This window comes from Vanessa atalanta, chromosome 15, assembly GCF_905147765.1.
Source record: "Vanessa atalanta chromosome 15, ilVanAtal1.2, whole genome shotgun sequence".
In the NCBI taxonomy this organism is placed as follows: Eukaryota; Metazoa; Arthropoda; class Insecta; order Lepidoptera; family Nymphalidae; genus Vanessa; species Vanessa atalanta.
In genome coordinates this window covers 1,176,813-1,203,062 of record NC_061885.1, presented here as the reverse complement: position 1 = coordinate 1,203,062, position 26,250 = coordinate 1,176,813, and the positions used below count along the sequence as shown (strand labels likewise).

At 31.2% G+C, this 26,250-nt stretch overlaps 2 protein-coding genes across 2 annotated transcripts; one reads left to right on the top strand and one right to left on the bottom strand.

Annotated features, from left to right (window-relative positions):
- The first annotated feature begins 174 nt into the window (after positions 1 to 174).
- On the top strand, positions 175 to 20,393 carry LOC125069273 (ubiquitin-conjugating enzyme E2 W). The gene is made up of 6 exons (XM_047678709.1): positions 175 to 227; positions 499 to 590; positions 5,975 to 6,077; positions 16,100 to 16,255; positions 17,067 to 17,142; positions 19,067 to 20,393. The coding sequence occupies exons 1-6, from the start codon at positions 204 to 206 to the stop codon at positions 19,078 to 19,080; spliced, it is 465 nt and encodes a 154-aa protein (XP_047534665.1). The 5' UTR covers positions 175 to 203; the 3' UTR covers positions 19,081 to 20,393.
- Positions 20,394 to 21,469: 1,076 nt separating this feature from the next.
- Positions 21,470 to 24,977, bottom strand: LOC125069187 (putative inositol monophosphatase 3). Its single transcript, XM_047678589.1, has 3 exons — positions 24,367 to 24,977; positions 23,685 to 23,833; positions 21,470 to 23,578 (listed from the first exon to the last, which is right to left on the bottom strand). The coding sequence occupies exons 1-3, from the start codon at positions 24,866 to 24,868 to the stop codon at positions 23,204 to 23,206; spliced, it is 1,026 nt and encodes a 341-aa protein (XP_047534545.1). The 5' UTR covers positions 24,869 to 24,977; the 3' UTR covers positions 21,470 to 23,203.
- Between the last annotated feature and the right edge of the window lie 1,273 nt (positions 24,978 to 26,250).

Below are 26,250 nucleotides of genomic sequence, written 5' to 3'. Positions count from 1 at the left end.
GTAGTCCGAGAAAATTAAAAAAAAAACATGGGACACATAATTTTTATGTTTCGTTAGAGTTACATTTTTATAGAAAATATTTTTTATTGTTTACTATTTTATGTACTCAAAAATTGCAAATTAATTGCAAACGTCATTTTCATAAATTGTTAATATTTAATTTAATGTATTACATGGCAACATTAGTCGTCTAAATTTGTACAATGGCGGCTATGTCCCCGTCGGAGGTTTGTAAAGTTAATTAAAAAATACTACGATGAATTTTGTATTTCTAAAATATTTTGCATTTCAAATATGTGTAGCATTTTATTGCGAATTGTCTTTAAGTGACATTTACAACACCTAAGTAATGTAAAAAAATATTATACGTAACTGTTGTGACAGTTTTCTTCGTAGATTTCTTGTCAGGATTTCTATTGTTGTGTTGTTGAAATAAATGTTTATTTTTAAAAAGTTTGTAATCTCAGCAATAAGTAAGTTTTTTATTTATTGTTGCAGCGACGTTTGCAAAAAGAACTCATGTCGTTAATGAAAGAACCTCCACCGGGTGTTACTGTGGACGGAGACCAGGCCAGCCAAAATCTGACATTGTAAGTGACCCATTTTACTACCGTTGATCCGTTTTTCCAGAAATATCCTTTAATAGAAGGAGTATTCAAGTTGTCTAGACAATTAATATGCTACTTAACACCCCCAACGGATATCTGGATACCTGGGTAAATAAATACGATTGCCGCCTTAAAAAAACAGCAACCTGGATTGACTGTTTTTTTTTTTTTTTTTTAAAAATAAGATATAAATTTTTAATAAATTTAGTCCCAAGTAGTCTTATAGGAAATAATCTGAGTAATCTAATAGTAATCTTATTTAATACAATATCAATATGAAGTGTTATATTCTAAAAAAGTTTCCTTTATATCATATGTCATTACGTTTAAGTGGTCATTATTAAATGATTAATTTTCATTGAAATATCATTGAAATTAATGAAATCTGGTCTCGATGACAAACATTTCTTTTCCAAACTGGTGGTAGGGTTTAATTTGACTATCAATAAGTAAGTGTAATGCTTCTATATTGAATAAAGGAGTTTGAGTTTGACATATCCTGAATAATAAGGACATAAATTAATAAACACTTATTGCAGTTACATATCTACAGTATAAAACAAAAAATATACAAAATGAGGGTACATGATTTTTTTTTTAATATATTCTATCAGTGTTGTGTAAGTACTAAACTTTATACAGCATTTATTAACATTATCTCTGTTAAATTTTGTTCAAATAGATCCGCTATTTAATTGTTAAAATAATCAATAGTCCTTTATAGTCTGCATCATAAAAAAATTCAGGTGTAACAACATTTGTACAAACTTAATTATTCTTTTAAAATATATATATCTATTAATGAAGTATCAATAAATATAATAATATTTCAATAAGAAAAAGTTAATCACATTAATTATCCCACCAGAATCTTTAAAATTTATGATTATTAGGTATGTAAATCATGATAGACATTTTAAACAGAAAGTAATAGAATTTAAGTCATATATTACATGTATAAGTATTTAAAAACTAAAACTTATTAAAATAGATATCACATTTCTATCTATCTAAAAACTACAACACTATATTCAATATGAAAAATGCATGAATAACTTCAATAAACAAAATAATCAACCTAATAGGTATTATTAGAGCATACAAAATCATTACTATCCATTAAACTTGATATTTTAAAATAGCTACTGGCACTAGATTTTAAACAACTTCCCACGGTTGGCTGCACATTGGCAATCTATAAGTTCTACAATGACAATGTGGTCATGTTAATCATATCATTCAAATGGTGTTCGGCTGGTAGCAAAAAATTGACTTAAATCGTTATAATAAGGAAAAGATATATTCAATCTTATTTTCAAATTGTTTTTATTGATAAACTTAAGCACTAAAGTTTGTTAACAGCTACAATAAAAAAAAGAAATTCCATCGACAAACAAAGGAGAAAAAGTTACTGAACAGTTTTGTCTTTGCCTATTAATAAATATCCTCAACTACTAATATAAAAAAAAAAAAATATGTAAAAATGTAATCGGCTATGACTGATGTCTGTAACAATGATGTTTGTATTTAATTTGTTGTAAAAAGTTGTGGCATCTGGCTTACACAATTATATATATATATATAGATAAATAATTATGTGTTCTAAATGATTCATTAACAGCCAAAACAAATCACTTAACCTAAAAAGATTATTTTGAATCATATTCCTATAGTAGTCTGAAGCATCAAAATAGTGCAACGGCTTAAGGACTGTCTAGCATTGTAAAAAGTTGCTGGATCAATCTGGTCCCGTTGGGTTATTGTCTACCCACTCTAACACAAGCTTAAAAAGAGGGATAAATAGAAAAAAAAACACTAATTAAATTGGTGCAAGGTTTTTGTTTTTAGTATTATTTCTCTAAATAGTTAAAGTTGTTATGGTAATAGCTTTTGAGATTAGAGTTGTGAACATTACTATTTGGGTTATACTTTGAAAATGGGAAAAATGTGTTTCAATATTTTTCAAAATATATGATTTTTTTAAAGGTGTAAAATATGGTTTGAGAGTTTGTATGAGAGTGAATTTAGTTTTAATGTTAGAGTTATTATTTATATTGCTTTGAATGAATATCAGTGTTTTGGATTACTGCTTCAACAAAAAAATCGTAATTAAACTTTTTTTGTACATTTCCAACTGTAAAAATACTTCTGGATGAATGATGGATTTGTATATTTTATTATCATCCAGTCCTATAAAAAAATTTTCACTGTTTAGAATGGCATTTCATTTATTTTTGATTAATAAACTCCATCCGTGCGTGATTGTTATAGCTAAATTATAAATGTAGGACTTGATGCGCAAGCTCACAAGTGCTAGAACACCTTCTCATCATATATTGTACCACCTAAGAGTAATGTTTTATATTTATGTATTCCGGTTTGAAGCGTGAGTGAGCTAGTGTAACTACAGGCACAAGGAACATAACATCTTAGTTCCCAAGGTTAGTTGTATGAGGAATGGTAAATATCTCTTTCAGTACTAATGTTTATGGCCAGTCGTGACCACTTACCATCATTTGGCTCCTTTGCAAGTCAGCTTATACGATGTAAAAAAAAATCAATTATATTTCCTTAATATTATAAAAACGAAATTCCCTAATCTTCCTAACTAGGCTTTAATTTTTTTTTTGCCTCCGTCACTACAGATTTATAGAAAGACGCTGAAATTTTCGCTATCGTCCGTCAGTTTCGGTTTCGACCAAAAATTGGTTAACCACAATCGTATATCTCCGAAACGGATCCACTCGCTTTTATCTCTTACTAAGCTTAACTTCGGTTCACTGTCGTTAATTCGTTCCAATAATGTAGTTACGTCCTAATATATTGAATTATTTTCTTTATTCGTTTGATTAAAAATAATCTATTACCAGCTTAAGGAAAAACATAAAAATATATGTGATCATGGACTGTGTATCCACTTTTTGTCTATAGTCAACAAATCGTGACTGTAAAATGAAATTCCTACTCAGCCTTTACAGTGGCTCTTTAAAATATCAACTCGCCTTTTCTATTGTTCCTCGCTGTCAGATTCAACGGGCAGTAACCTTTTTCATAAACATTTCCGTCTGACCTTATATCTGACGATCATGCTTATATTTTCTAAGTCATTTTGATACTTTTGCACCTCGTCTAAATATTTGAAGGTCATGCTTATGTTTTCCAGGACATTTTTATTTTCAGTGAAGGATGGCGATGGAAATTGACGACATTCATCTTTAGTTATTGGAAATCTTTCCTGACGCTTATAATCTTTATCAAAATAAATAATATACTAATTTTATTCGTTTTCTGTTGATAAAAAATATTAACATTTAGCAGAACGGATCACTTTTGGAGATCAAAGTATTTGAATCACAAAAATGAATTAAGGTAAAATGTCGTAGTTGTGGGTCTATAGTAATTATCGAAAAAAACCCTGCGAAATCTAAAGTTCGGGTCGGGTAACTATTTATAATTAAATTTTGTTTATCAGAATAATAAAGGCTGTAAACATGATTTCCCCAAATTCTTTCTTAAATATCTTTTAGCTTTGATAATGTATCCGGAAATCGTTGTACATAAGAAGAAGCATATGTAGATCGCTTGGCAAATTTTATTTGTAATGTCCACAGGATTCTCCTACAGATATAGTATATAATGTATGAATATTATCAGATTAAAATTAATTTTATGTACGGTCTGTTTACATTTGTTGTGTTATGAAGATTAGAAGATTTAAAATAGTTCAATGTTTACTACGGACGCTGTATACGAATCAACTGTTTCGCGCGAGCTAATATTGGCGCAATATAAATAACAAGTTATATTTGGATACTTCGCTCGTGGACGTAAAAATAAGGACGTTTTCCCGCCTAATCGTAGGTGTAAGATTTAAATGGCCGCCTTTTATATGTGTGTGTGTGGCTTGGGTTTTACCAGAAAAAAAACATCAATGTTGCTTGTATTTAAGTTTTTCTTTTTATTTTTTAAATAAAATGCTGTATGAAATAATATAAAATATGATACAATCATGTTTTATGCTATGTCAACTTGCCGTTTTCTACTGGCTGTAAAATATGGCTCATTTACAAGCAAGTAAAAATCTATTCCAGTGCAACTCGGACGCGCTAAAGTGTACATCTGAATGTACAATACATTTAAAACGCAATCCTATGTTAATAATTTTCAATGCAAAAAATATTCGAGAATTGTCGTGTGACACCCGGTTAGGACGAGGTTGTTTTCGCTATATGTTATTTATTACATAGCTGTCACAATAAAATAAATTAAGAATGTTTATGAATTAAAACAATACCTACTAAAAATAAGTTAAATTATTTGATATAAATCCGTATATAATAGAAAGAGAGGGAAATGTCGTCTGATCGATATCTTACGTGACGATTTCTGCCAGTTCAAACGACTGTAACCCAAGTAAAAGAACATCGTTCCAAAAAAAAATAAATTTTTTTTATTCGTCTAATTGAGATTCTCGATGTCTATTGACGAAAACTACATTGAAATCCGTTGCGTAGTTTAAAAGACCTATGTGTGGAAAATTGATTTCAGTAACATCATTTTACTACTCTCGCTTACATTAAACGCATTATTAGCGTACGACAACGGTGTGCGTGTATCACTAATCACGCACACTTCTATGCATATGATGCTTCACTTGTGTGCGTAATTGAACGCCTTTAATGAAGCGCCCGTCTTTATTTTTCTATTGGTCTGAGATCGCGTGTATCAAGTAATATTATTAGAACTGTGCTTCAGCGTTAATTTTATATGCGATATTGAGATCATATTTTTTAGGCCCTTGATAACGTATTATATTTTGATACTCCGTTATAAGCTGTGTATTATCGCGTATCGTAATATGTACCTAAGGATTTTGATGATAAAAGGTATTTATTAAAGTATCTACATATGTATATGGAGGGGTTATTGGTTGATTTATTAGGCCTAAAGTAATTTGACGCGTTATGATATATTTTATATATACATATTAATAACAATAATATTTACTAGTAAAAGATAAGCGTCTTCGATAAGCATCTTCTGTTATGTATTATATATTGTATTGTTGGCTTAGTAGATTTTTCAGTTAGGCGTTTAAAAAACGATCTCCTTATATATTTGTATATATTTTGTATCCTTCATATTGACATCTAGCAACATTTATTTTTTGTCTTTTTGTCGCCTTGGTTATTTTTTAAGTAAATCCTTTAATGTTATACTTAGGTTTCAATGTGAGAAGAAGTCGAGCATTATAAATAATCGAGGTTTTGGTAGTAAAATTTTTCGTCTTGACGTAAAAGACGTAACATGTGCCCTGAGTCGGACACTTTACTTTTTTTTCTAACGACGTTTTTCATTTGTTTCAGATGGACAGTTCATATGGAAGGAGTGCCCGGCACGTTGTATGAGGGTGAAAAATTCGTACTTCAGTTCAAATTCACAAATAAATATCCATTTGATTCTCCAGAGGTAATATTGAAATTTCTTATCTTCTTGCATTCATCACACGTATCTTAAGGCAGCGCTGGCGTGATCGTATCTCAACATTTTAACGTTCGATCCATTAATCTAATAAGCGATAGATATTACTCCATTAACGGCACTTTCACACCGACGCTTTCGCTCGCCTTATTTAAACTGATAAAGACAAGTATATACAAATTGTGTAAAGAAGAAAGAGACAATCTTTCGCTACCGCGTGCAAATGCCTCGGTGTGACAAAAGCCTGTTTCTATCACCTTTGGGATGTGATATATGGGGACAAAATCTAATTAATACGGTCGACATAAAACACAAACTGTATTATTATAATTAGTGATATTTATAATTGAGGCGCAATAATTATTGTTAAAGTAATAAAACTCTTTTTTTAATTAATTTTATTTAGTTTCATCAAAATCACTAAAATCGTATAAAATTTCTTCAAATATCAGAACCTATATGTTAATATTTGAACGTCGAATATTATCGTAATTATCAATATTTGTTAGACATGAAGGGCATATCATTTTGTACCGAAGGTTACCAGATATTAGGATTTCTACGGTGGTATACAGCGAAATATATACATGTTCAGACTGTCTGACTTTTATCTCTATCTCTCTCTCTCTTTTTCAGCCGAAGGATGTCTTTTATCAGTACATAATAATGCGCACTGCATATACACTACACTTCGTATCTCACTCGTGAAATGTAACAGCGTGACACCACTTGTCAAGTGGTGTTACGCCGTTTTGTTACTAGCATCCTATAAATAACATAATAATTATCGTCAATATCGCATAAAACATTCGGACGGTTTTTTTTTTCAGAATAAAAACCCAAGCATTACGCTGCCGAATGCAGTGTATGCAAGAGTAAGGAATGTCAATAATTAAACACTCGTAGGCTCTATTATTGATTCCTGACTCTTAAACTGCAGATATCATGATAAATAAGCAATTGAAATGTTCGTGGTTTTAAAAATAATATGTCCCTTTTTCGGGCTAAATGTCCAGCCTCGATCAATACCTAACTATATATACTGGTCTTAATTAACTTATTCATTTATTTATAGAGAACATCCAACAACCGTAACAATAGTAATAATTATATATAAAACACTTGAATAAATTAAGTTTGATTGCATTTCTTATTATACAACATTACGCCATAGTCAGAAGAATAATATTTTAGTCTGAGTTACGTTTTTAAGGTATTTGTATTTTAAGGTCTGGCAACCCTAACGTGAGCTAAAAATCGTTCGATTACAACTTGCAAGCACAAAAAAATAAACAAATTTTCGTGTACAAAAAAAAATGTATTCCAACAATTATTAATCTGTATTTTGTAAAATATTAACGTCTACGTCCGTTATTCTCAAGGCCTTATTTTACTCAACAATACTACCGTTTATTAGGTTTTATAGCGAAACGTGTTTAGTTCTACTGATGATGATGTTGCATTGTAGTCAGTTAATCAGAATAAACTTCTTAAAAATCGTTTGTAGTGTGTTCCACGTTTCATACTTGCCTATCCCGTTCAAATTTAGATATAAAACGTGTATCAAGAGATTACCATGACTAATTAATTATTAACATAAGCCTGAATCATGTATTGAAATTAACTGAAATAAACAGATTGACCTCTATCAATGCAAAGCGTTTACCGCCTTGTTCACTTGAAAAAAAAAAAGACTCGAAACTCGTCGCAGAAAACGATCGTCAAAGTAACATTGGCTATCAGGGTACAGACATCAAAATAAAGTATTTATGTACATCGGTTGAGTCGAGTGAGATTCAAAGTAATTTCTGACAGAATAACCCTATTAATCAACATTGCATATTTAACGTGAGCACACTGTATCATCTGATTATCGTGACTAACCGATGAAAGTATCGACTTTTTAATACTTTTTAACACTGAAATGAATATTAAGGAGCTGACTTTACTTTTAAAATAGATCGATGCCTTCACGCCATATCCACCCTAAGTTAGCTTCATGATTGATAAATCGTAGCTGTCATATCAAGTGATGCAAATAGTGACTTGAATCACACAATTCTGAATAGCTCTTTAAACTTTCTGAAATATTTATTTTTACCTCAAGATCAACAACCTTCGAGAGACCGCTAGGGCCTTAGGATGCCATTCATCCAGTTTACTTAAGCTGATCTTGTTTCACAAGATATTAGTGACATAAATTGAACCAAGTCCAAAGTCAAAAAAAATAATTTGATTGATCATTGCAAAAATATATAAAGCTATAATGATTATCATTCTTTTATTAAATTGCTAATGTATAAAATACACTAATTCGATTCGATAAAGGTTCTTCGCTCCTACAAATGCTGGACTCGACAGGGTCCATAACGAAAATACGTCCACGTTCAATTAATATTATCGGCGTGCATTAGTATTAGTGAGTGATGCTCTAGCTTGTCATAGCGTGCGTGAGACAAGTAAATGCAACGACACCGAAAATATACCAATTATTTTATTAGGAGAATTTTATTCAAAAAAATCTGAAAGAATGACTTTCATGTTTGAATACATCCACACCGTACACATTTTGAAATGCAATCAATAATTTAAATTTGACATCAAAATTGTAATTGTTAACCTATTATGTATATAAAAGTTTTATTGTTATGTACTTTCTCGTCCAAAGGACAGGTCATGAAAGATGTTCGCTTAGCAGTGTATTTTTTCATTGTAGTAAGTGAAAATCACAAACAGAATATCAAGTTTTTTTTTTCTGTTATATTATTGCGTATACATTAGACCCGTTTATATTGTAATAACCTTTATAATATTTAACTTACGTTATTATAATCTGGATGGTCATTGGTGGATGGCACCCGATGACGCAATAGGCGACCAATGAGCACTCATTATTTAGTTAGACTAGTTACGACTTTGATCAACTTTTCAGAAACTGGGCGACAGTCGACGCTCTATAAACTGTACCTATTTGGCTTAAAACATTTTTATTTCTTAATTACATTATTTTCAAGGGCGGTGAATTGACTAAGATAACATTAATAGAAAAAATGAAATATCATTTAAAAAAAATTGTAAATGTTACAAAAAAATAATGAATATTAGTTAGTGTATTGTTATCTTATAAAACACGTATAATTAAGGTCGAACCTTGGGTGTTGTTTTTTTAAAGCAATTAAGATAACAAACACACAAATAATTACAATCGTAGAATATTATATCAACGGCAAGATTTATTCGGACGTCCCTAATTAACTTGTGCCGGTCTAATCCACTTTGGACAAAAACGGATTAGACCTGAAACTGTCTCGGTAAATCTTTATTTTTACGCTCCTGTTCTGATTATATTCGTATTAACGTACAGTGTACTATAGATATATAATTTATGTTACTACATCTATACTTCTATACTAATATTATAAATGTGAAAATAATCCTGTCTGTCTGTCGCTCTTTCACTGCCAAGCCAATGAACCGAATTAGACGAAATTTGGTATGAAGCAAACTTGAACTCCAAGGAAGGAACCAAACCCTGAAACGTGAGCGAAGACGCAGGTGACAGCTAGTATACATAAGTTCACTAACCTTCATAATAGCCTGTAAATGTACCCTTGAACAAAGACTTTGACTTTGAAAGCAATTTGATGTAAAGTTTTGGAGAATATTTCTTCTTATTTAGGATTTTGTCGTCTCGTGATTATTGTAAAAAAGTAGTCTAAGTCCTTCCTTGGGCTTCAAGCTTCAAATCAAACTTAATTCAATTCGATTAAGTAATTTGACCATGAAAGCGTAACAGACAGACGGAGTTACTTTCGCATTTGTAATATTATATAAATATAAGTTCATATAAAGCCAAAGTGTTTACAACGCAACCTGTAAGTTAAACGCACACATGTTGTGTGACGTAATCCGATTATAACAATGAAATTAGATGATGACCGCCTATCCTAACAAATAAATACACGTGTAATGTTTATACGTCAACAATTGTACACGTATAGCCTATTCCAATGGATGAGGGAAAAAAGATAAACAAACCTTAGATTCACGTATTGCATGCAATTTGCTAATAAGTCAGCTATATTGTGTGCACTACTAGGAGTTAACGATTAATATATCTTTATTTATAATACAACACTATTGCACTTCACTACTTATTTCCACTTTAATTTTACTTCCAAAATTCCGATAACAGTTTCGTCGACGTTCAAAACGCCCTTTTTTTCGCAAATCCAAAGTGAATATCGTAGATTAATCAAACTCTCGGCCAATGATGTCGCGTCAATTTGGTGTCAAATGCTTTTTATTTGGCTTTTATGGTTGGAATGGAGTATATGCATGTTTCCTTTTTTTTAAATTAATACCCTTAATTATAAAAAGAGGTACTCGTTTTGTAATAAATGTGAGCATAATGACTGGTGATCTACGTAAAATTTATTTGAAAAAAATTAAAAAATTGACGGTTGTCTTGTTTGATTGTTGTATTAAGATGAAATAATGTTGCGGAGATCTTTCTTTGACATTTAGTAGTTATATTTAAAAAATAAATCTTTATTCAACGCTCTTCGAACGACTTTTAAATAGTCAAATAACAAGATTGAATTAAATATAAAGGCGAACGACCGGAATTATGATTTGATTCTTTTACTTTATTTGTTTATATTACTTAAACATATATCAATTGGCATACTTACAAATGTATCCCTACAAAGTATCTGTAGTAGTGTTACATATTCCTGAGTAGTTACAATACGGTCAGTATTTACTTTAAATAAATTAGAGCTCTGTTTCTATACTCAATTAACAGTAGAGAAGTATTACGTATTGTGTCTTCCTTATTGATTGCGTTGTTACATCTGGCATTCAAAGCGTGCTTCATTATGTTGTCAATTCTTGATTACAGACTTCTAACGTCAGAGAAATGTCGCTAGTATACACAGACCAATGAATGCATGAGAAATGGCATGTATGACCTAAATAATATTATAGCGTGTATTATATTTATTTATCAGGTTTATATTATAATGTGAAAATTGCGGAATTATGATTATAGAATATTATTTAAATAGAATCTAAATTGAATTGAATTAATTATAATTTTTGATTTAATTAAAAATGGAACGATTTCTACCATTTGTTGCCTTTAAAATAACAACTAAATTAATACTACGTATAAGGATATTTCATGGTTCCCATAGAACACAATTTTTTTATCTTTAAATTAATGTAATTTCTTGTAAAATAATTTTTTATAAGAAACGATGAATAATTGTACATGTAGTCTATTCTAAGTATTATCCGAAAATATTGCTCTGAAAGAGACCAGTAACAGATTCCACACTAGATTACAGTTTTTTTTTTTTTACTTAACGATTATAACATTCTTTGGATCATTTGCTTGGCGCCTTTATATTTCTTAAATAATTTAATTTGTGGGGCTGTCTTTCTAGAACTGATCAGGAATAAAATTGCCCTAGTTGCCATTTCTAAGTTATACATTATTCTGTGTTGAAATTGACTAACAAACTTAATTAAGTAGTAAGGTATCGTTATAACCTTCATTGTTCTATCACATTTCAGTGCATTTGTATAAATCATAATTAAAAAAAAAACATGAAAATGTACTTTTAAGTCAATAGTGGGACAATATAGTACAATAACAGCCTGTAAATTTCCCACTGCTGGGCTAATGCCTCCTCTCCCTTTGAGAAGAAGGCTTGGAGCATATTCCACCACGCTGCTCCAATGCGGGTTGGTGGATACACATGTGGCTGAATTTCGTTGAAATTAGGCAGATGCACATCCTCACGATGTTTTCCTTCACCACCGAGCATGAGTTGAGTTATAAACACAAATTAAGCACATGAAAATTCAGTGGTGCTTGTCGGGGTTTGAACCCGCAATCATCGGTTAAGATGCACGCGTTCTAACCACTGGGCAACATCTCAGCTTTAAATCAATAATACCTAACCTACCTTCTTCAGCACTTTTAAGCACATGTTATCATCGCCTGGTATTGAGCGTACTATTAATTTTGTTCTAAAACATTGGCCGGGGTGGCCTATTCATTAGAACATTTTAATCTAACCCGATGATTGCGTGTTCAAATCTAGAACCACTCAATTTACATATTTGTGTAAATGTGTCGGGTGTATGAGTATCTATCATAACCCCATTTGAGCAGCGTGGAAAAAACTTTAAAACCTCCTCAAAAGAAGATCTCATTAATAGTCTGTTAATTCTTCTTTTCTAAAGACATGTGCGAAGATGAATTATAACAAAACTACATCTTCACTGAAGTTATTGCTTCTGTCAGATATGTCGTCGAACAATTATAGTGGGACGTTAATTGAAAAAGAGAGTTAGGTTAGGTTATGTTCACTCGTCAAGTATTGATTGTATTTAATACGTATGAATGTATGTTACTGTAAATTTAAATATTAAACCCAAACTACGAAGAAGTTCTCACACTCTTTCTTTTGGTATATTTTATCACAGTAACTACCTGTAAATTTCCCCCTGCAGGGCTAAGGCCTTCTCTCCCTTTGAGGAAAACATTTGGACCATTTTCCACCAGGCCGCTTCAATGTGGTTTGGTGGACACAGATGAGGCAGAATTTCGTTGAAATTAAAACGACGTTCAAACATGGAAATTTCGTATACTTAAATTGTATTTATAATACGTGACGTATTTAGCATTGGGTTTTATATTTTAGATGAAATTCTATCGCAGCCTTAATGCTGGGCTGTAATGTAAAATGTAATGTATGTATAGTATATTAAACAAATTAATCAATATCACTAGATATGTACTTAAATATGACAGCATTATAGAATAATACGACATCAACAGATATTGAATACTAATTTTCATCTGCGACTTTGCCCGCTTGAAAGAAATGGGATTGCAAGTGTAAGGGATAAAAAAGTTACCCATGTGTTATTGCAGACTACACCTATCTCTATCTCACCTAACCTATCTCTGTGCCAAATTCCAGTTAGATCAGTTCAGCCGTTTGGCGTGATCTATTTACAAACATTCGTCCATCCAAATTTTCGCATTTATAATATTAGTATGATACAATTTTAAACTAGATATCACAACACTTTACAAAAGTAGTTCTCAGTTTAACGAAAGATATTGTAGAAATAAATAATAAATAAACAGCACACAATCAATAGCGTTCACCCAGGAGACCCCGTGACAACAAACATATATCTACATACGTAACCACATACACGTAGTAGGTAATTTAGATCACGACAAATAGCAAAGAACGACAATGTTTTAACTTGTGAAATAATTGCTCATAAATTGTTTTTTTTCTTTTATAATTCGTTAAATCTTTTTGGCACTCTGATCTTTGGAACTGTGCCCAAATTCGCAAGAAGTACCTGAGCGTATATTTTATACCTTGTAATCATTCTTCAATGATTGTAATCGTCAACAAGAGGTGAGACATTACAATTAGCTGTTGAATGTGAATTGATTTCATGGCTTCGATTGATGGTACGATGAATGTACGTTATATGAAATAAGTACGTTGTTAAATTATTATTTATTGCGAACGTGTTGGCGCCCGAGGCTTTAATCGCGTTTACGGGGTTCGGTCGTTAGGTTTTCGTCGATGAAACGAGGCGACGCTGCGATCGGAAAGTAAATAAAATTATCAATTTATCCGGATGAACTCGGACGGGTAGCTATATATATATTATATATATGAATGAAGTTCCGCTTATTCAAAACTCCGTCTGTTGTGTTTATTATCTGATCATGTACAATGTCAGATTTACAACATCTGATGTATACAGAGTTGTTCTAATTTATAACAATGTAGTTAATTACAACGGCAGATACATTATTCTTAACTAGTTGATGCCCGCGTTTGCTCGCATTTTAGGGTTTTACACGGTCAGTAGATTATGGTATCCATCTCACGTCGCTGTTGTTATAAGATTGCGTGTAAATTTAATTTTAATGTCCTATTACTAGGCTAAGACGTCCTCAATATTTGAAGGTTTGAATCCTATTCTAGCAAGCCAATCGCAATTTTTACTATACCGCTGACCATAAGATGCCTTGTCTATAATGTGCAATATTTAAAAAAGGAACGTTCTAATGCCCCATTAGGCTAAGCATTAGCAGCCCGTAAATGTCCCACTGCTGGGATAAAGGCCTCCTCTCCCTTTGAGGAGAAGGTTTGGAGCATATTCCACCACGCTGCTCCAATGTGGGTTGGCGGAATACACATGTGGCAGAATTTCGTTGAAATTAGACACATGCAGGTTTCCTCACGATGTTTTCCTTCACCGCCGAGCACGAGATGAATTATCAACACAAATTAAGCACATGAAAATTCAGTGGTGCCTGCCTGGGTTTGAACCCGAAATCATCGGTTAAGATGCACGCGTTCTAGCCACTGGGCCATCTCGGTCTCGGCTAAGACCTCATCTTTATTTGAAGAGATGGTTTGAATCTTATTATACTACGCCATTCGCGATTATTTCCTTTAAAGCTGAGCGTAAGATGATACATAATAAGGATTGCCCGGGTTTGTATCAAAGGGTTTGGATTCTCGGTCACGACTTTATTTATTATTAAAATGTTTCACCTTTAAATTCGACTAGACATAATAAGCAATGATTTCTTCGCTCGATAGATTTTATATTGTAACACTGATAAATGTACGATAAGAATCTTAATTTAACTCCATCAATTCAAGGCTCAGATCGTTGAGTGAACGAGCGAATGGGACTAAACGTACTTTGTACGCCGCTTATGGTGTATTCACACTGCGGTTACTTTTTGTGGGGCAATGTAATGCAACGCGATAAAATCCATTCTTCCACCACTTCTAGCTACTGGTTGAATGTTGATCCTCGCATCTATAATACCGATTTTATTTGATGGTACGTCTTTGTGTAAGCCAATCAGGGTAGGTACGTCTACCACACATGATATACTCCACCATCAAAAAGCAATACTAACTATACTCGTGTTCTGGATTGAAGAGTGAGTAAGCTAGTGTAACTTCAGGTACAAAAGACATAACATCACAGTCCTTGAGTTGGCGGCGCATTTGTAATGTAAAGAATGGTTTATATTGCGTACAGGTCCTATTAATATGGTCGGTGTGACCACATACCATCGGCCGTTTTTCAAACCGCTTACCGATTATATAACAAAGAGTTGACTAACCTACAAGGCACGACATGTGGTCACAAAATTCTAGTTTTTAATTCGACAGTCATTAAGTATGAGTAATGCTTCTATTTTGAATAATGAGGATTTGGTGCAGGCAACGTACGATAACCTTAAATTGCGCATAGATTACATGGCAGTCGAAGTGATTATTGCAACGGTTATTATCAATTGTTGCAAGTTGACTTTTCAAAAGTTAGGCAACGTTACTTAACACGTCTAAATATTCTAACAACAAATAGCATTTCGATATCGGATGTTGCCTACTTGGAAACGCAGCACCACAAACTAACTGCGGCGTGGATGCAGCTTAATCAAATACTTTAGAAGAGACACGAAAAGTAGACTGGTATTCGTTTGGCGCAGTGCCCTTGAATTTACTTAATGGGTTCGATTCCAACTTGGTTCAAATAAAAAAAATATAGGTCAGATATTTACAAATATCTCGTTTACGCTCTAATCGAACATTTTAACGACAGATGTAAATTTTGTCTTAAAGTAAACTCCCCCCCCCCCCCCTTCACATATGTGCAATAGAACAATGACAAAATTGATAGGCACAGATTTAACCAAATAGCCTTAAACATTCACGAAACGGTGCAAAATAGAAGTAAACACACAAACATTAAAACATAACAAATACTATATTATGTATAAATAATGTAAAATTTCCGACGACTTCTCGTAATACAACATATTATTTTGTAAGCTGTTTCTGGCTGGCTGTACAATGAAACTAAAAATGTTATACAATAAATAACATGTATGTGTATACGGCATCATCATCACGATTTTAATTGGTCACCAGGTAACATTCATTGGTAACAACATCCCGGTCCATCCGCATGTGTATTCAAACGGCCACATCTGCCTCTCGATACTTACGGACGACTGGTCTCCGGCGCTCTCCGTGCAATCCGTCTGCCTATCTATAGTATCCATGCTTAGTAGCTGTAAAGAGAAGGTTAGTACAAACATTGGATATTGTTTCATTGTTAATAAAAACAGAATATCCGGCCGTGTTTAGAGATATTGGCTATAGCTTCGAGCACTCCACAATAGTGATTTCTAAAGAAAACATTCCAATTTCGTCGTGTGTTATATTTAATATTGTATACATATATGTGTAGGTATAGTCAATGAATGTAAGTATAAATCTTGTATTTTACTAAATCAAATTTGTGTTTAATAATTTAATTTATTCAGAATATAGGGCAGACGCTCCTAGCGTTTTAGCCCCAGAGCGTTTACTTCTAAATCCGGCTTTCAGTGGTGTAAAAGCTTAACTCATTAGCTTCAACGCTATCATCGTACAGGACGAAAAAATGTGATTTAAAAAATAATAATAATGCAAGTAACGTTGCCTGGTTCTGTGGTCATATGTATTTTATACGACCACAGTATCGTGTTAGAGTCTGTTCCAATGGCAGTAGGAGTAAAGATAACGAACCTTAGATTTACCTATTCCATGCGATTTGCTAATAGTTCCTCTGTTATTAAAAACGGCAATGTTTTTGACGTATCGGTTAAGACTAGATTAAATAAAATCTCGAACAATGATATCGTGTTGATTCAATGTAAATATTGTTTATTTGTCTTTACTCCTCCTCCCATTAGAATATATATGTATATATATAAGATATAGTAAGTTATATACATTTAATTTATATATTTTACAACATTTTCTAACTTTTCGAACCGAATATACATTTAATTGTATGTGTTATTTTTTGAATATTTTATCATCGAATGATGTCTCCCTTGGTTCCTTCCAGAAACGGCCACCGGATAATTCTTTTTACGTGAAAACATGCAACAAAAATCCTAAGAAAACGAAATGGTGGTACCACGGTATGTAAAATTTTTATTTTCTATATGTGTTGTGTATTATGTAGATCCCTTCCTTTAACCTAACCTTTTGCTAAATATTATTCTAAGAGTTCAAGCAAAATATTAGTATTCATTTAAGGCTATTAGAGTATTTAAAGTCATAGATAGTTATCTCAGAAAAGTCAACACGTCATACGTATGTGTAATGAAACCTAGTAGACTGCAACTCATTATTAAAACATTATTATCAATAAAGCAATTTTCATATGACTACTTGATGGTAAGACTTGCCCGTCGTCTTTGCTAGCCCTTCTGGCTAGGTGCCTCCCACTCATCAGATATTCTACCGCCAATCAGCAGTACTCTGTACTGTTGTGTTCCGGTTTTAAGAGTAAGTGAGTCAATGTAACTACAGTCACAAGGGACATAACATCTTCATGCAAGAAATGGTTAATATTTCTCACTGCGCCATGGGCATGCTCTGTATGGGCAGTGGTAACCACATACCATCAGGTGGCCGTCCGCCTACCTTTGTCATAAAAAAAATACGACACTTTATTTATTTCTCTTTATTGACCATCAACAATAGTATCGTACAAAAGCCGGACTTATGGTTAATATGTATAGGAATTACGGATCGCTGTACGAAAGCCAAAACATATATGTCGATGTAAAGTTCCCTGACCCGCCATATCTTATCAAAACAGTAAAGATATACAGATATTTTTATTGTATGATTAAGATAAAACATCTAAAAACCTTGTGTGTTATATTAAATCTTATTATTCAAGAAGTAGTTCGCTGTATGTTCGCTGATTCAATGCGGGATGGCAGATATATGTATGTATCTGATTATCATCCGCCACAATACACATGCAGGTTACCTCACGATGTTTTACTTCACCGATGAGCACGAGATGAATTATAAATATAAATTGGACCTGTTTGTGAAAAATAATGCAACCCACAAAGCTACTGATAAAAGTAATTAAGAAATAAAATAAAATTTCTTGTAGATCTCTTAGAGATAGATCCTCTTATCTCTTTGTAGGTTGTAACAGATCAGAACAACACTATCCAATTAAGCATTTGAAGAAGGCTGTAGTTTAGTTCTAACTTAACATATATAGCTTATATTCCATCAAACTATTCTAACTTGAACTGTAGTTTTTATAAATTTCTAATGAAACTTAACCCGTAACCTTTACTAAAGGTCACGTTAAAAATGTAAGACTCAACATAGCCTTAGTTATTAAACAGTATCACAACATAAAGAAATCTAGGATAAAATTGAAGTGTCTGTAATTTAAACATAAATGCCTTTTAAAAAAAAATTCAAGTTACCAAAACCATATTATTTGCCTGTGATTATCTTCTATACGGTTCAAAATTATATATAAATCATACATATTCGTTTACCTGTAATTGAAAGATATGAGTAGCAAATTATAATCACATTAAACTATCTTCCAAATTCCCTTGGGATTTAAAAATAATTGTTTTGAAATAAAGCCGTGGGTATGAATGACCCGAATTTCCATATTACAAACATTGAACAGGCGAACTTCTTTACAAACTTTTATCTCTAATTTCACCCTTTTGGGTGATGAGTTCTCTAAATAAGCTTAAGCACCTAATTATATTTATAAGATAAGATATTTCTGACTTTAAAAATAACGACTTCCATACACAATTTGGTCTTAAGTCTCACCATCTTAGGTGATGAGTTTTCAAAAAGCTTTAACACTCAGCACTGTAACTTATCCTGCGTAATTGGCTAGTCTCTTGAGATTCTCTGCCATCGTGACCGAAATCATAATCACGATCTTCAAAATCTACATTCGATACCTATAGTAGCTTTGAATAAACTTGAAAAATTATCAATTCAAAAGGCCTGTATGAATTTACTGACTTGAATGTGTTACAGTGTTTTTTGTTTTTTCAGATGACTCAGTTTAACACCGCATCGCGGCTATATCGAGCACGGACGATAAATCTAATAATGTGATAAGTGTTATATCGATACAGTATGATAACATATGTATATACGAGTGAGTGCCGCGGCTTAGACAATGGTGCGAAATTGAATCAGCTGTGTGATGTTTATTGTGCTAGTGTGCTGCCCTCTATCGATTTATTATCTGTGTTTATTTCATCTGTGCAAGGTTCTGTCATAGACAAAACGTTAATTTCATCGTTTCACGTTAAACACTTGTATTGGTACGACATTAGAAGTCTGGGAAGTTGAGGGTAAATATATCTGTCCTTTTCCTTCATCTGTTTCCTGTTTCAATGTTTAAGAGTAGGACATGTATATGTTTATTGCAAAACAATTAGTTATAAAATGTCATTCAATAGACTGCAAGATTTTTACCATAGGTTCGAAAAACTAAATGTTAGCTTTTAAAGACTTACTGTTAAGAGTCATTCATACCATGTTTAAATTAAAAAAAATACATTATTTAAATATTTGATATATAATACTATTAGTCACTGATATTTCTTATCTGTATATTTTCAATTGGCCAAAACGTACATACCTAATTAGTCTAGAGAGAGGATACTAAGATGATATTTAAGAACCCATTCCAATTCCGAATATTAAATGAAAACATTGAATAAGATAAAATTACCTTAAAGTCGGTGAAAATGTCTCACGGTTAAAATTGAATCTTATTCCGGTATTAAAATCGGCGCAACGAATACACTATTGAGTCACCAAAGAACAATTAGTGTAATAAATTATAAAATAAAGAAGTATTAAATATTAATTCATAGATCAAACAATTGTCAACATTTCGAGGTATTGTATATTAGAGGCCAATTTAACACAAACCATAAACAATCCTAAAACATTTACACACTGGACTTTTTTTATCTATCACTCAAAACCAAATTGATTAATTAATCTGTATTGTAAAAGACAAAAATTTTATATAATATTGAGATAAAATAAATTGACTATATAATTTCGGTATTAAATAAAAAACTATTATAAAATATTTATGCTATATTATAATTATCGATTTCGCTAAATAGCGGAGCCAAGCCGAGTAGTTATGAAGTAGATTGATGGAATAACAAATTATTGAAGCATGTGAATAAATTATTAGCCCGAATACTATTCTTGTTTTATTATTTTGAGAATCAAAGCCCTTTTTACACTGACATGAAAAGCGTATTTTTGTAATAGATGCGTTTTGAGTAACCTGACCATATAGGATTTTTGCATCTATGGAATAGTTTATGATCAATTTTGTACGCGTTTGGGGGTTTCATTTATTTGTTGGTTGTTGGAACATTTTAAGACTTCAAGACATTGGGGCATATTTTGAAAGCGAAGCTATCCCACAAAAATCGGGAAGTATGGTCACGTTATTCATAAATATACAGCAAACATGACGCGTAAAAATACCAGTATAATAAGAGGCTAAGGTTTTGTTTCGAGATTTAGAATGTAAATCCTATGATAAGGCAGTATTTATTCCTACAATGTTGCTCGCACGCAAATAATAATTGAAAATATATAATGAATTCTGGTCTATTCATGTTTGAAGTTTATTTTTAGGTGGCAAATTAAGTTATTACTCTGTACATTGTCAAAACTTATTTTAAATTTGAATACAATGTACCTGGTTTTTATCATTGTTTCGATAAATTGATTATAATTTTATTTTTGTATTCTAGATTTTTCCTAACGGTTTTTTTTTTTAACTTCAAATGTACTGCAATAATTATTATTTATCATAAACTAATAATTGTAAAGACATGTTCACACTGATGTTCTAAAATAGATAAAATTAAATTGAAAATAATATTTTGTTGAACTATGAAATTTTTCATGCAATAAATTAAAAAAATATATATTCACGTAACATAAGCGTGAGCATGTCTGATGTAATCCAGAAATGAGATATCAATTAAATTTAAATATTATTCATGTAATATTTCTTTGCTAAACCAAATCTTATCCTTCTTGAACAGTTGTAATAACCTGTACTATATTATCTATTTTTAAAATGTATAACAAAAATTGTCAATGCCTGTTCTGAGATAATTTTTTAAATAATTTTAATGCCTGTAGTTATTCAATTTCGTATTAAATTTCATATGTATGTGATATAATAATAAACACTGCAATAATCTGGGAAGGTGTGTCAATTAATCAATAAATGTAATAATGCTTACGAAAATTATATGAAATGCAAATATACTTATGCTTTTGAATCACCTAAGTAAATTATTTTATTTAAAAAAAAACTGAATGTTATCACCAATTTTTTTTTTTTTTTGAAATGGCAATTGTACACTTTACGCCACATTGTTAAAGATTTAAAAAATAATTTGTAATTCTAAAAATAAAACATTTATAATTCATTAATACACTCATAATCAGATTGGCAAGTATCAGTACCACAATATATTTACATTAACGGGTTAAAAACAAACATTAACTTTTGCAGTCAGTCTTATTCATATAAAACCATAAAATTCTTCAACTTTGATTTTCATTGGTAATATTTTTTTAGCTACCTGATGGTACAATTTGCTTTTTATAACAATTCAATAAGTTTAATTTTATTCGTGGTTATATATAATAATAATAGCAGAGGTTATGTATATGTCACAATCAAGATGACAAATATTAAATATGAGATAAATGAAACTGTATTGAGAAGTCATGAATTGAACGCTCGACAACGGCATCATGAAGGTCTGTTCAATATTTAGTATCAATCTGATATAATGTATACTACTGTACACAGTTTATACAGCAGTACTCTTTTCAAAAATTTAATCAATCGGTGACTTCAAATGCAGTAAAAGCTCTAAAAATTATGATGTGTTAACTAATAACTTTAGGTATATTGACAGAATCTAGAAAGTTGTAAAGAAAGAACTAATATTAATAACTTAATTATTTAAAATCCATATGCAATAAATTATTAAATTTTATTTACAACCCATAATTTATAATATGATATTTAAAATTATATAAGTTCACTATACAAAAGAGTCTCCAAAGTGATCGAATTATTTACAATTTAACATGTTATAATATTAAAACTAATTATGTACATTTAAGAAACATTAACACAATCTACAGTTTCAATATTAAATATTGTCACACATATAAATGACGATTCTTTGAAAGAAATAATTCTTTATAAAATAATACATTTGAGTTTATAAATATATTAGTGGAATAGAAACCAGCGAAATATTTGTAAATATCGCTAATTTGATAGATGCCTACTTAATTGTTCTTTTTAAAATAAAACTATTATATCTTTAAAAAATATTCAAAATACATTACACCACAAAAATAAATTAACTTCAGGAATTAAATATGTTAAAATATTTTTTATGAGTTACAACAGATAATTAATAAAAATATTACGTTATACAGTAGAACCTCGACTATCCGAACCCTCATCTGAACGTTGGCGGCGTTGCAGCCGTTCGTCAATTAAAAATTGACGATTTAAAAATAAAGATAATATTAAAATAGCATTTTGCTGTTTTTAGTTATTCAATATTGTATATATATGTCAAATTTTAATCGACTACTGATTTTATGTGAAAAGGTGTTGTTTTTGTTTGATCTTGTACCAAGTACCTACATTTCGATTATCCGATCTAGTCTCGGTCGCAAATAGTTCGGATAATCGAGGTTCTACTGTACAGCCAAAATTGCCCAAAACATAAAAGATTTAATGATATAAATAAATAGAGACTAAAAAAATAATTTAGTTCTTAGAACATAAACAAAGATTTAAAAAAAAAAACAGATCTGAATTAAAATACAGGGTTTTGAATAGCTGACATGTGTATTGTGTTGTCCAAAAATAGTCAACAAACTTGGATGAACACTAACCTATAATTATTAAATAAAGCTGCTGTTTATTAAAATATATTATTTTTTGTCAAATAAATAAATATTAATTTTTATCTGAAAAGTGATAAAAATGCTACTTTTAAAATATAAATGAAAACCAGTTACATCCGTTACAAATCTTAAACAGTATCTGCTATGCAATATGCTAAATTCGATTATTTATCCTAATAACTAATTAACCAATTACGTTTGACCAGTCAATGATTTCGGTAACTTACTCAAGTAATAATCATGATCATATCTCGTTACTAAGATACCATCAGTTACTTTGACACCACTGTCAGGAGAGTAGTCAATCTCTGCACCTTTGATTGTGGTCATTTTACCATCAACAGCCTTAATTATGGCATTACCCGCACATAAATCCCACTTTTTGATAGCAGTTGCATGGAGATAAACATCAAAGTTACCATTTACGACTCCCATCACTTTGTCACCTGCTCCTGCAGCTTGTGTTACAACTGTTTTAAGTCCAAACGATTCTTTGGCAATATTAGCAACTTTACCTGGATGAGACCTAGATATTACAACCCTGGGTTTTTCTTTATTTTCGTCTTTCTGAAAATGGATTATAAACAATATATGGAACTGTAGGAGAGGAGGTAGAATATTGCAAAGATACATTTGTAAAAAATAATAATAGCTTCCATAACTTATAACTTACATGTTGTATGTTTGGAATGTTGCTGGATGTCTTCTTAGTATACCAACCCCAGTATGTGCGTGTTGGGAAAGGGTAATGTATGACACCTACAATCGGTACACCATTGATTGCCACACATACCATTGTGGTAACATATTGATATAAACCCTCTGTAAAGTATAACACTCATTATGATCTTTTAAAAAAAAAAAACACCTCATAAATAATAATCATATTATAGAAAGAACTTTATAATTTCATTATAATTAATGGCTAATATAAAGTAAGTCAGTGTGGGAAAAACAGTAGTCAGTAAAAAAACCCTAATTTCCAAATTAGCCATTTTGATAACAATGTATTTCTTTATTTAAGATAGAGGATTGAATAGAAGATACTGGAAGTTGCTAACTATTAAAAACTTGGTTTATATTAAGTTACACTAAACATATTTATTTGTTGTTGGTGTTTGTTGATGTTGTTGTTTATGGTCTATTTAGACCTCATGTGTTGGTAAGTGTTACTAGAGTGCACCAAGTTAATCAAAATATTATATGGAATTTTATCCATTCTAACTGTTTATTCTTATCATTTTTCACCGAGCTGGTACAGATCTCAAGCTTGTTTATATTGCTTATACAAAAAATAAAGGAAAAGATTTTGTCCCTCAATAGAATAGAATAACAATACTTTTAGAATTAGTTACCTGTATATTCTTGTGTCGCGTCCAGAGGATCAATCCAAACCGTAACATCCTTAACGTATACATGTTCGTCATTCATGTAGTCTATTGTTCTGTGATCTGTGGGAGTTGCTTCAATATCAATTACATCTTGATTTTGACAACTCGAATCGTCTTTCGAGTGCTCCTCGGATATTACGTTTAATTTTGGAAATGTGTTTTTAAGACCATAGTACATGGCACAATGCGATGCGTAATCAGCATCGGTAACCGGGTCGTTTGCTCCCTCCAACGTCTTGCCTTTACTTTTTATATTCAATTCATGGTTTTTACCCTCAATAACTTTCTTTCCACCTCGCTCGGCAGCATGTATAGCCGCTTTTAAAAGTGATTTTATATTTATTAAGTCGTTTTTGTCAGTAGGATAACCAGCACCTCCAGAACGCCAATAAATTATAAGAAATAAAATAAAAACTAATGTGAAACATGCGAATTTGTTAACTCTTAACGTGCCACCGAAATTCATTGTTGTTTTATTGTAGCTTGCAATTTTTAATCCTTTTTAGGCGGTTATAACAATATTATCATTTCAAATAAGCTTAGCTGAATTTTACTATTTAAGTCACTTGACAAAATTTGTCATTCGTTACCTATATAAAAATGACAAGTATCAGACATCAGTTGACATTTGACATTAACAATGGTCTGCCAGCTAATAAAAAATATTATTTTTTAAATCAAATATAAGGGATTAAGATTAGATTTAAAATGAGATTATACTTTCCAAAGGTTCGATATCGGAAAGGGCAATAATAACCTTTAATTAACCACAAAATAAAATATTAAAGTATTTCTTATTCAAGAAGGCTCATAAAAGCACTTTTGAATCGTCATATTACAGTGTCATGTGAAAGTGACTACCACCGCCCATGGACATATTCAACACCGGGAGGCTTGCAGATGCGTTGCCGGCTTAACCTAACATATAAATTGAAAATTTTATCTAGTAATACCTCCTTTAATTATTATGTGCCTATGATTATATTTTAGGCATCTTTGGAAGCGGAACGAAATACTCCAGAACTTGCCATTGAAGAAACACTAGAAAAAGAAGATTTTACAGTAAATGGACGTAGGATAATTGAGTTCATGTACTTTTAGGAGCAATTGCAAAAAATTGCAAATCACGATTTAGCATTTTGGATGTTTGCGAAAATGTATGAATTTTCTCTTATTATATACTACTATTATATTTATTTATAAAAGAAAAAAAAAAGGGTTTACATTCTGAATGAACAAAGAAAACCTTCCTGTGGAAAATGTGTAATTTCGAACTTAAAGTACAAAATTGTAAGGATGAAAAGGGTGAAGACCTGAATGTAAATGAGACTTCTGTAGCCAGTTTCATATTGATTGATGCTGGTTATGCTGGATTACAACAGGTTTCAGCTTCCCTAGCAATACCTTGTATTTCTAAAAACCTATACGCTAAATGTCATAGGCAAAGGTATTATTTGTATTTTTCTTCCGAGGATTGTAATAAAAAAAAATATTTTCAGTATTATTTATGTTAGGTATTTTTTATATTTGTTGTTATCATAATAATTGATAATTTGTAATATTTTTTGTATTAATTTAATAGTAAACACCTGTTTTAGGTGAATTAAAAATTTTATTTGATTAATATGTACTTCCATTATTTTTATTTATAAAATTTAAATAATTGATTATTGAGTGTGTTTTTATTTTCTAATACTTACTCGCTTACAAACTACGCTCTTAAATTTAATGTAAAGCTACCTGTTCGGAAAATAGATTATACCAAGAAGAACCGGCAAGAATCTCATACTAAACACTAAAGGTTGTATTTGGCGAAATAATGTGTGCCGTGTCGGCATAACTAAAAGC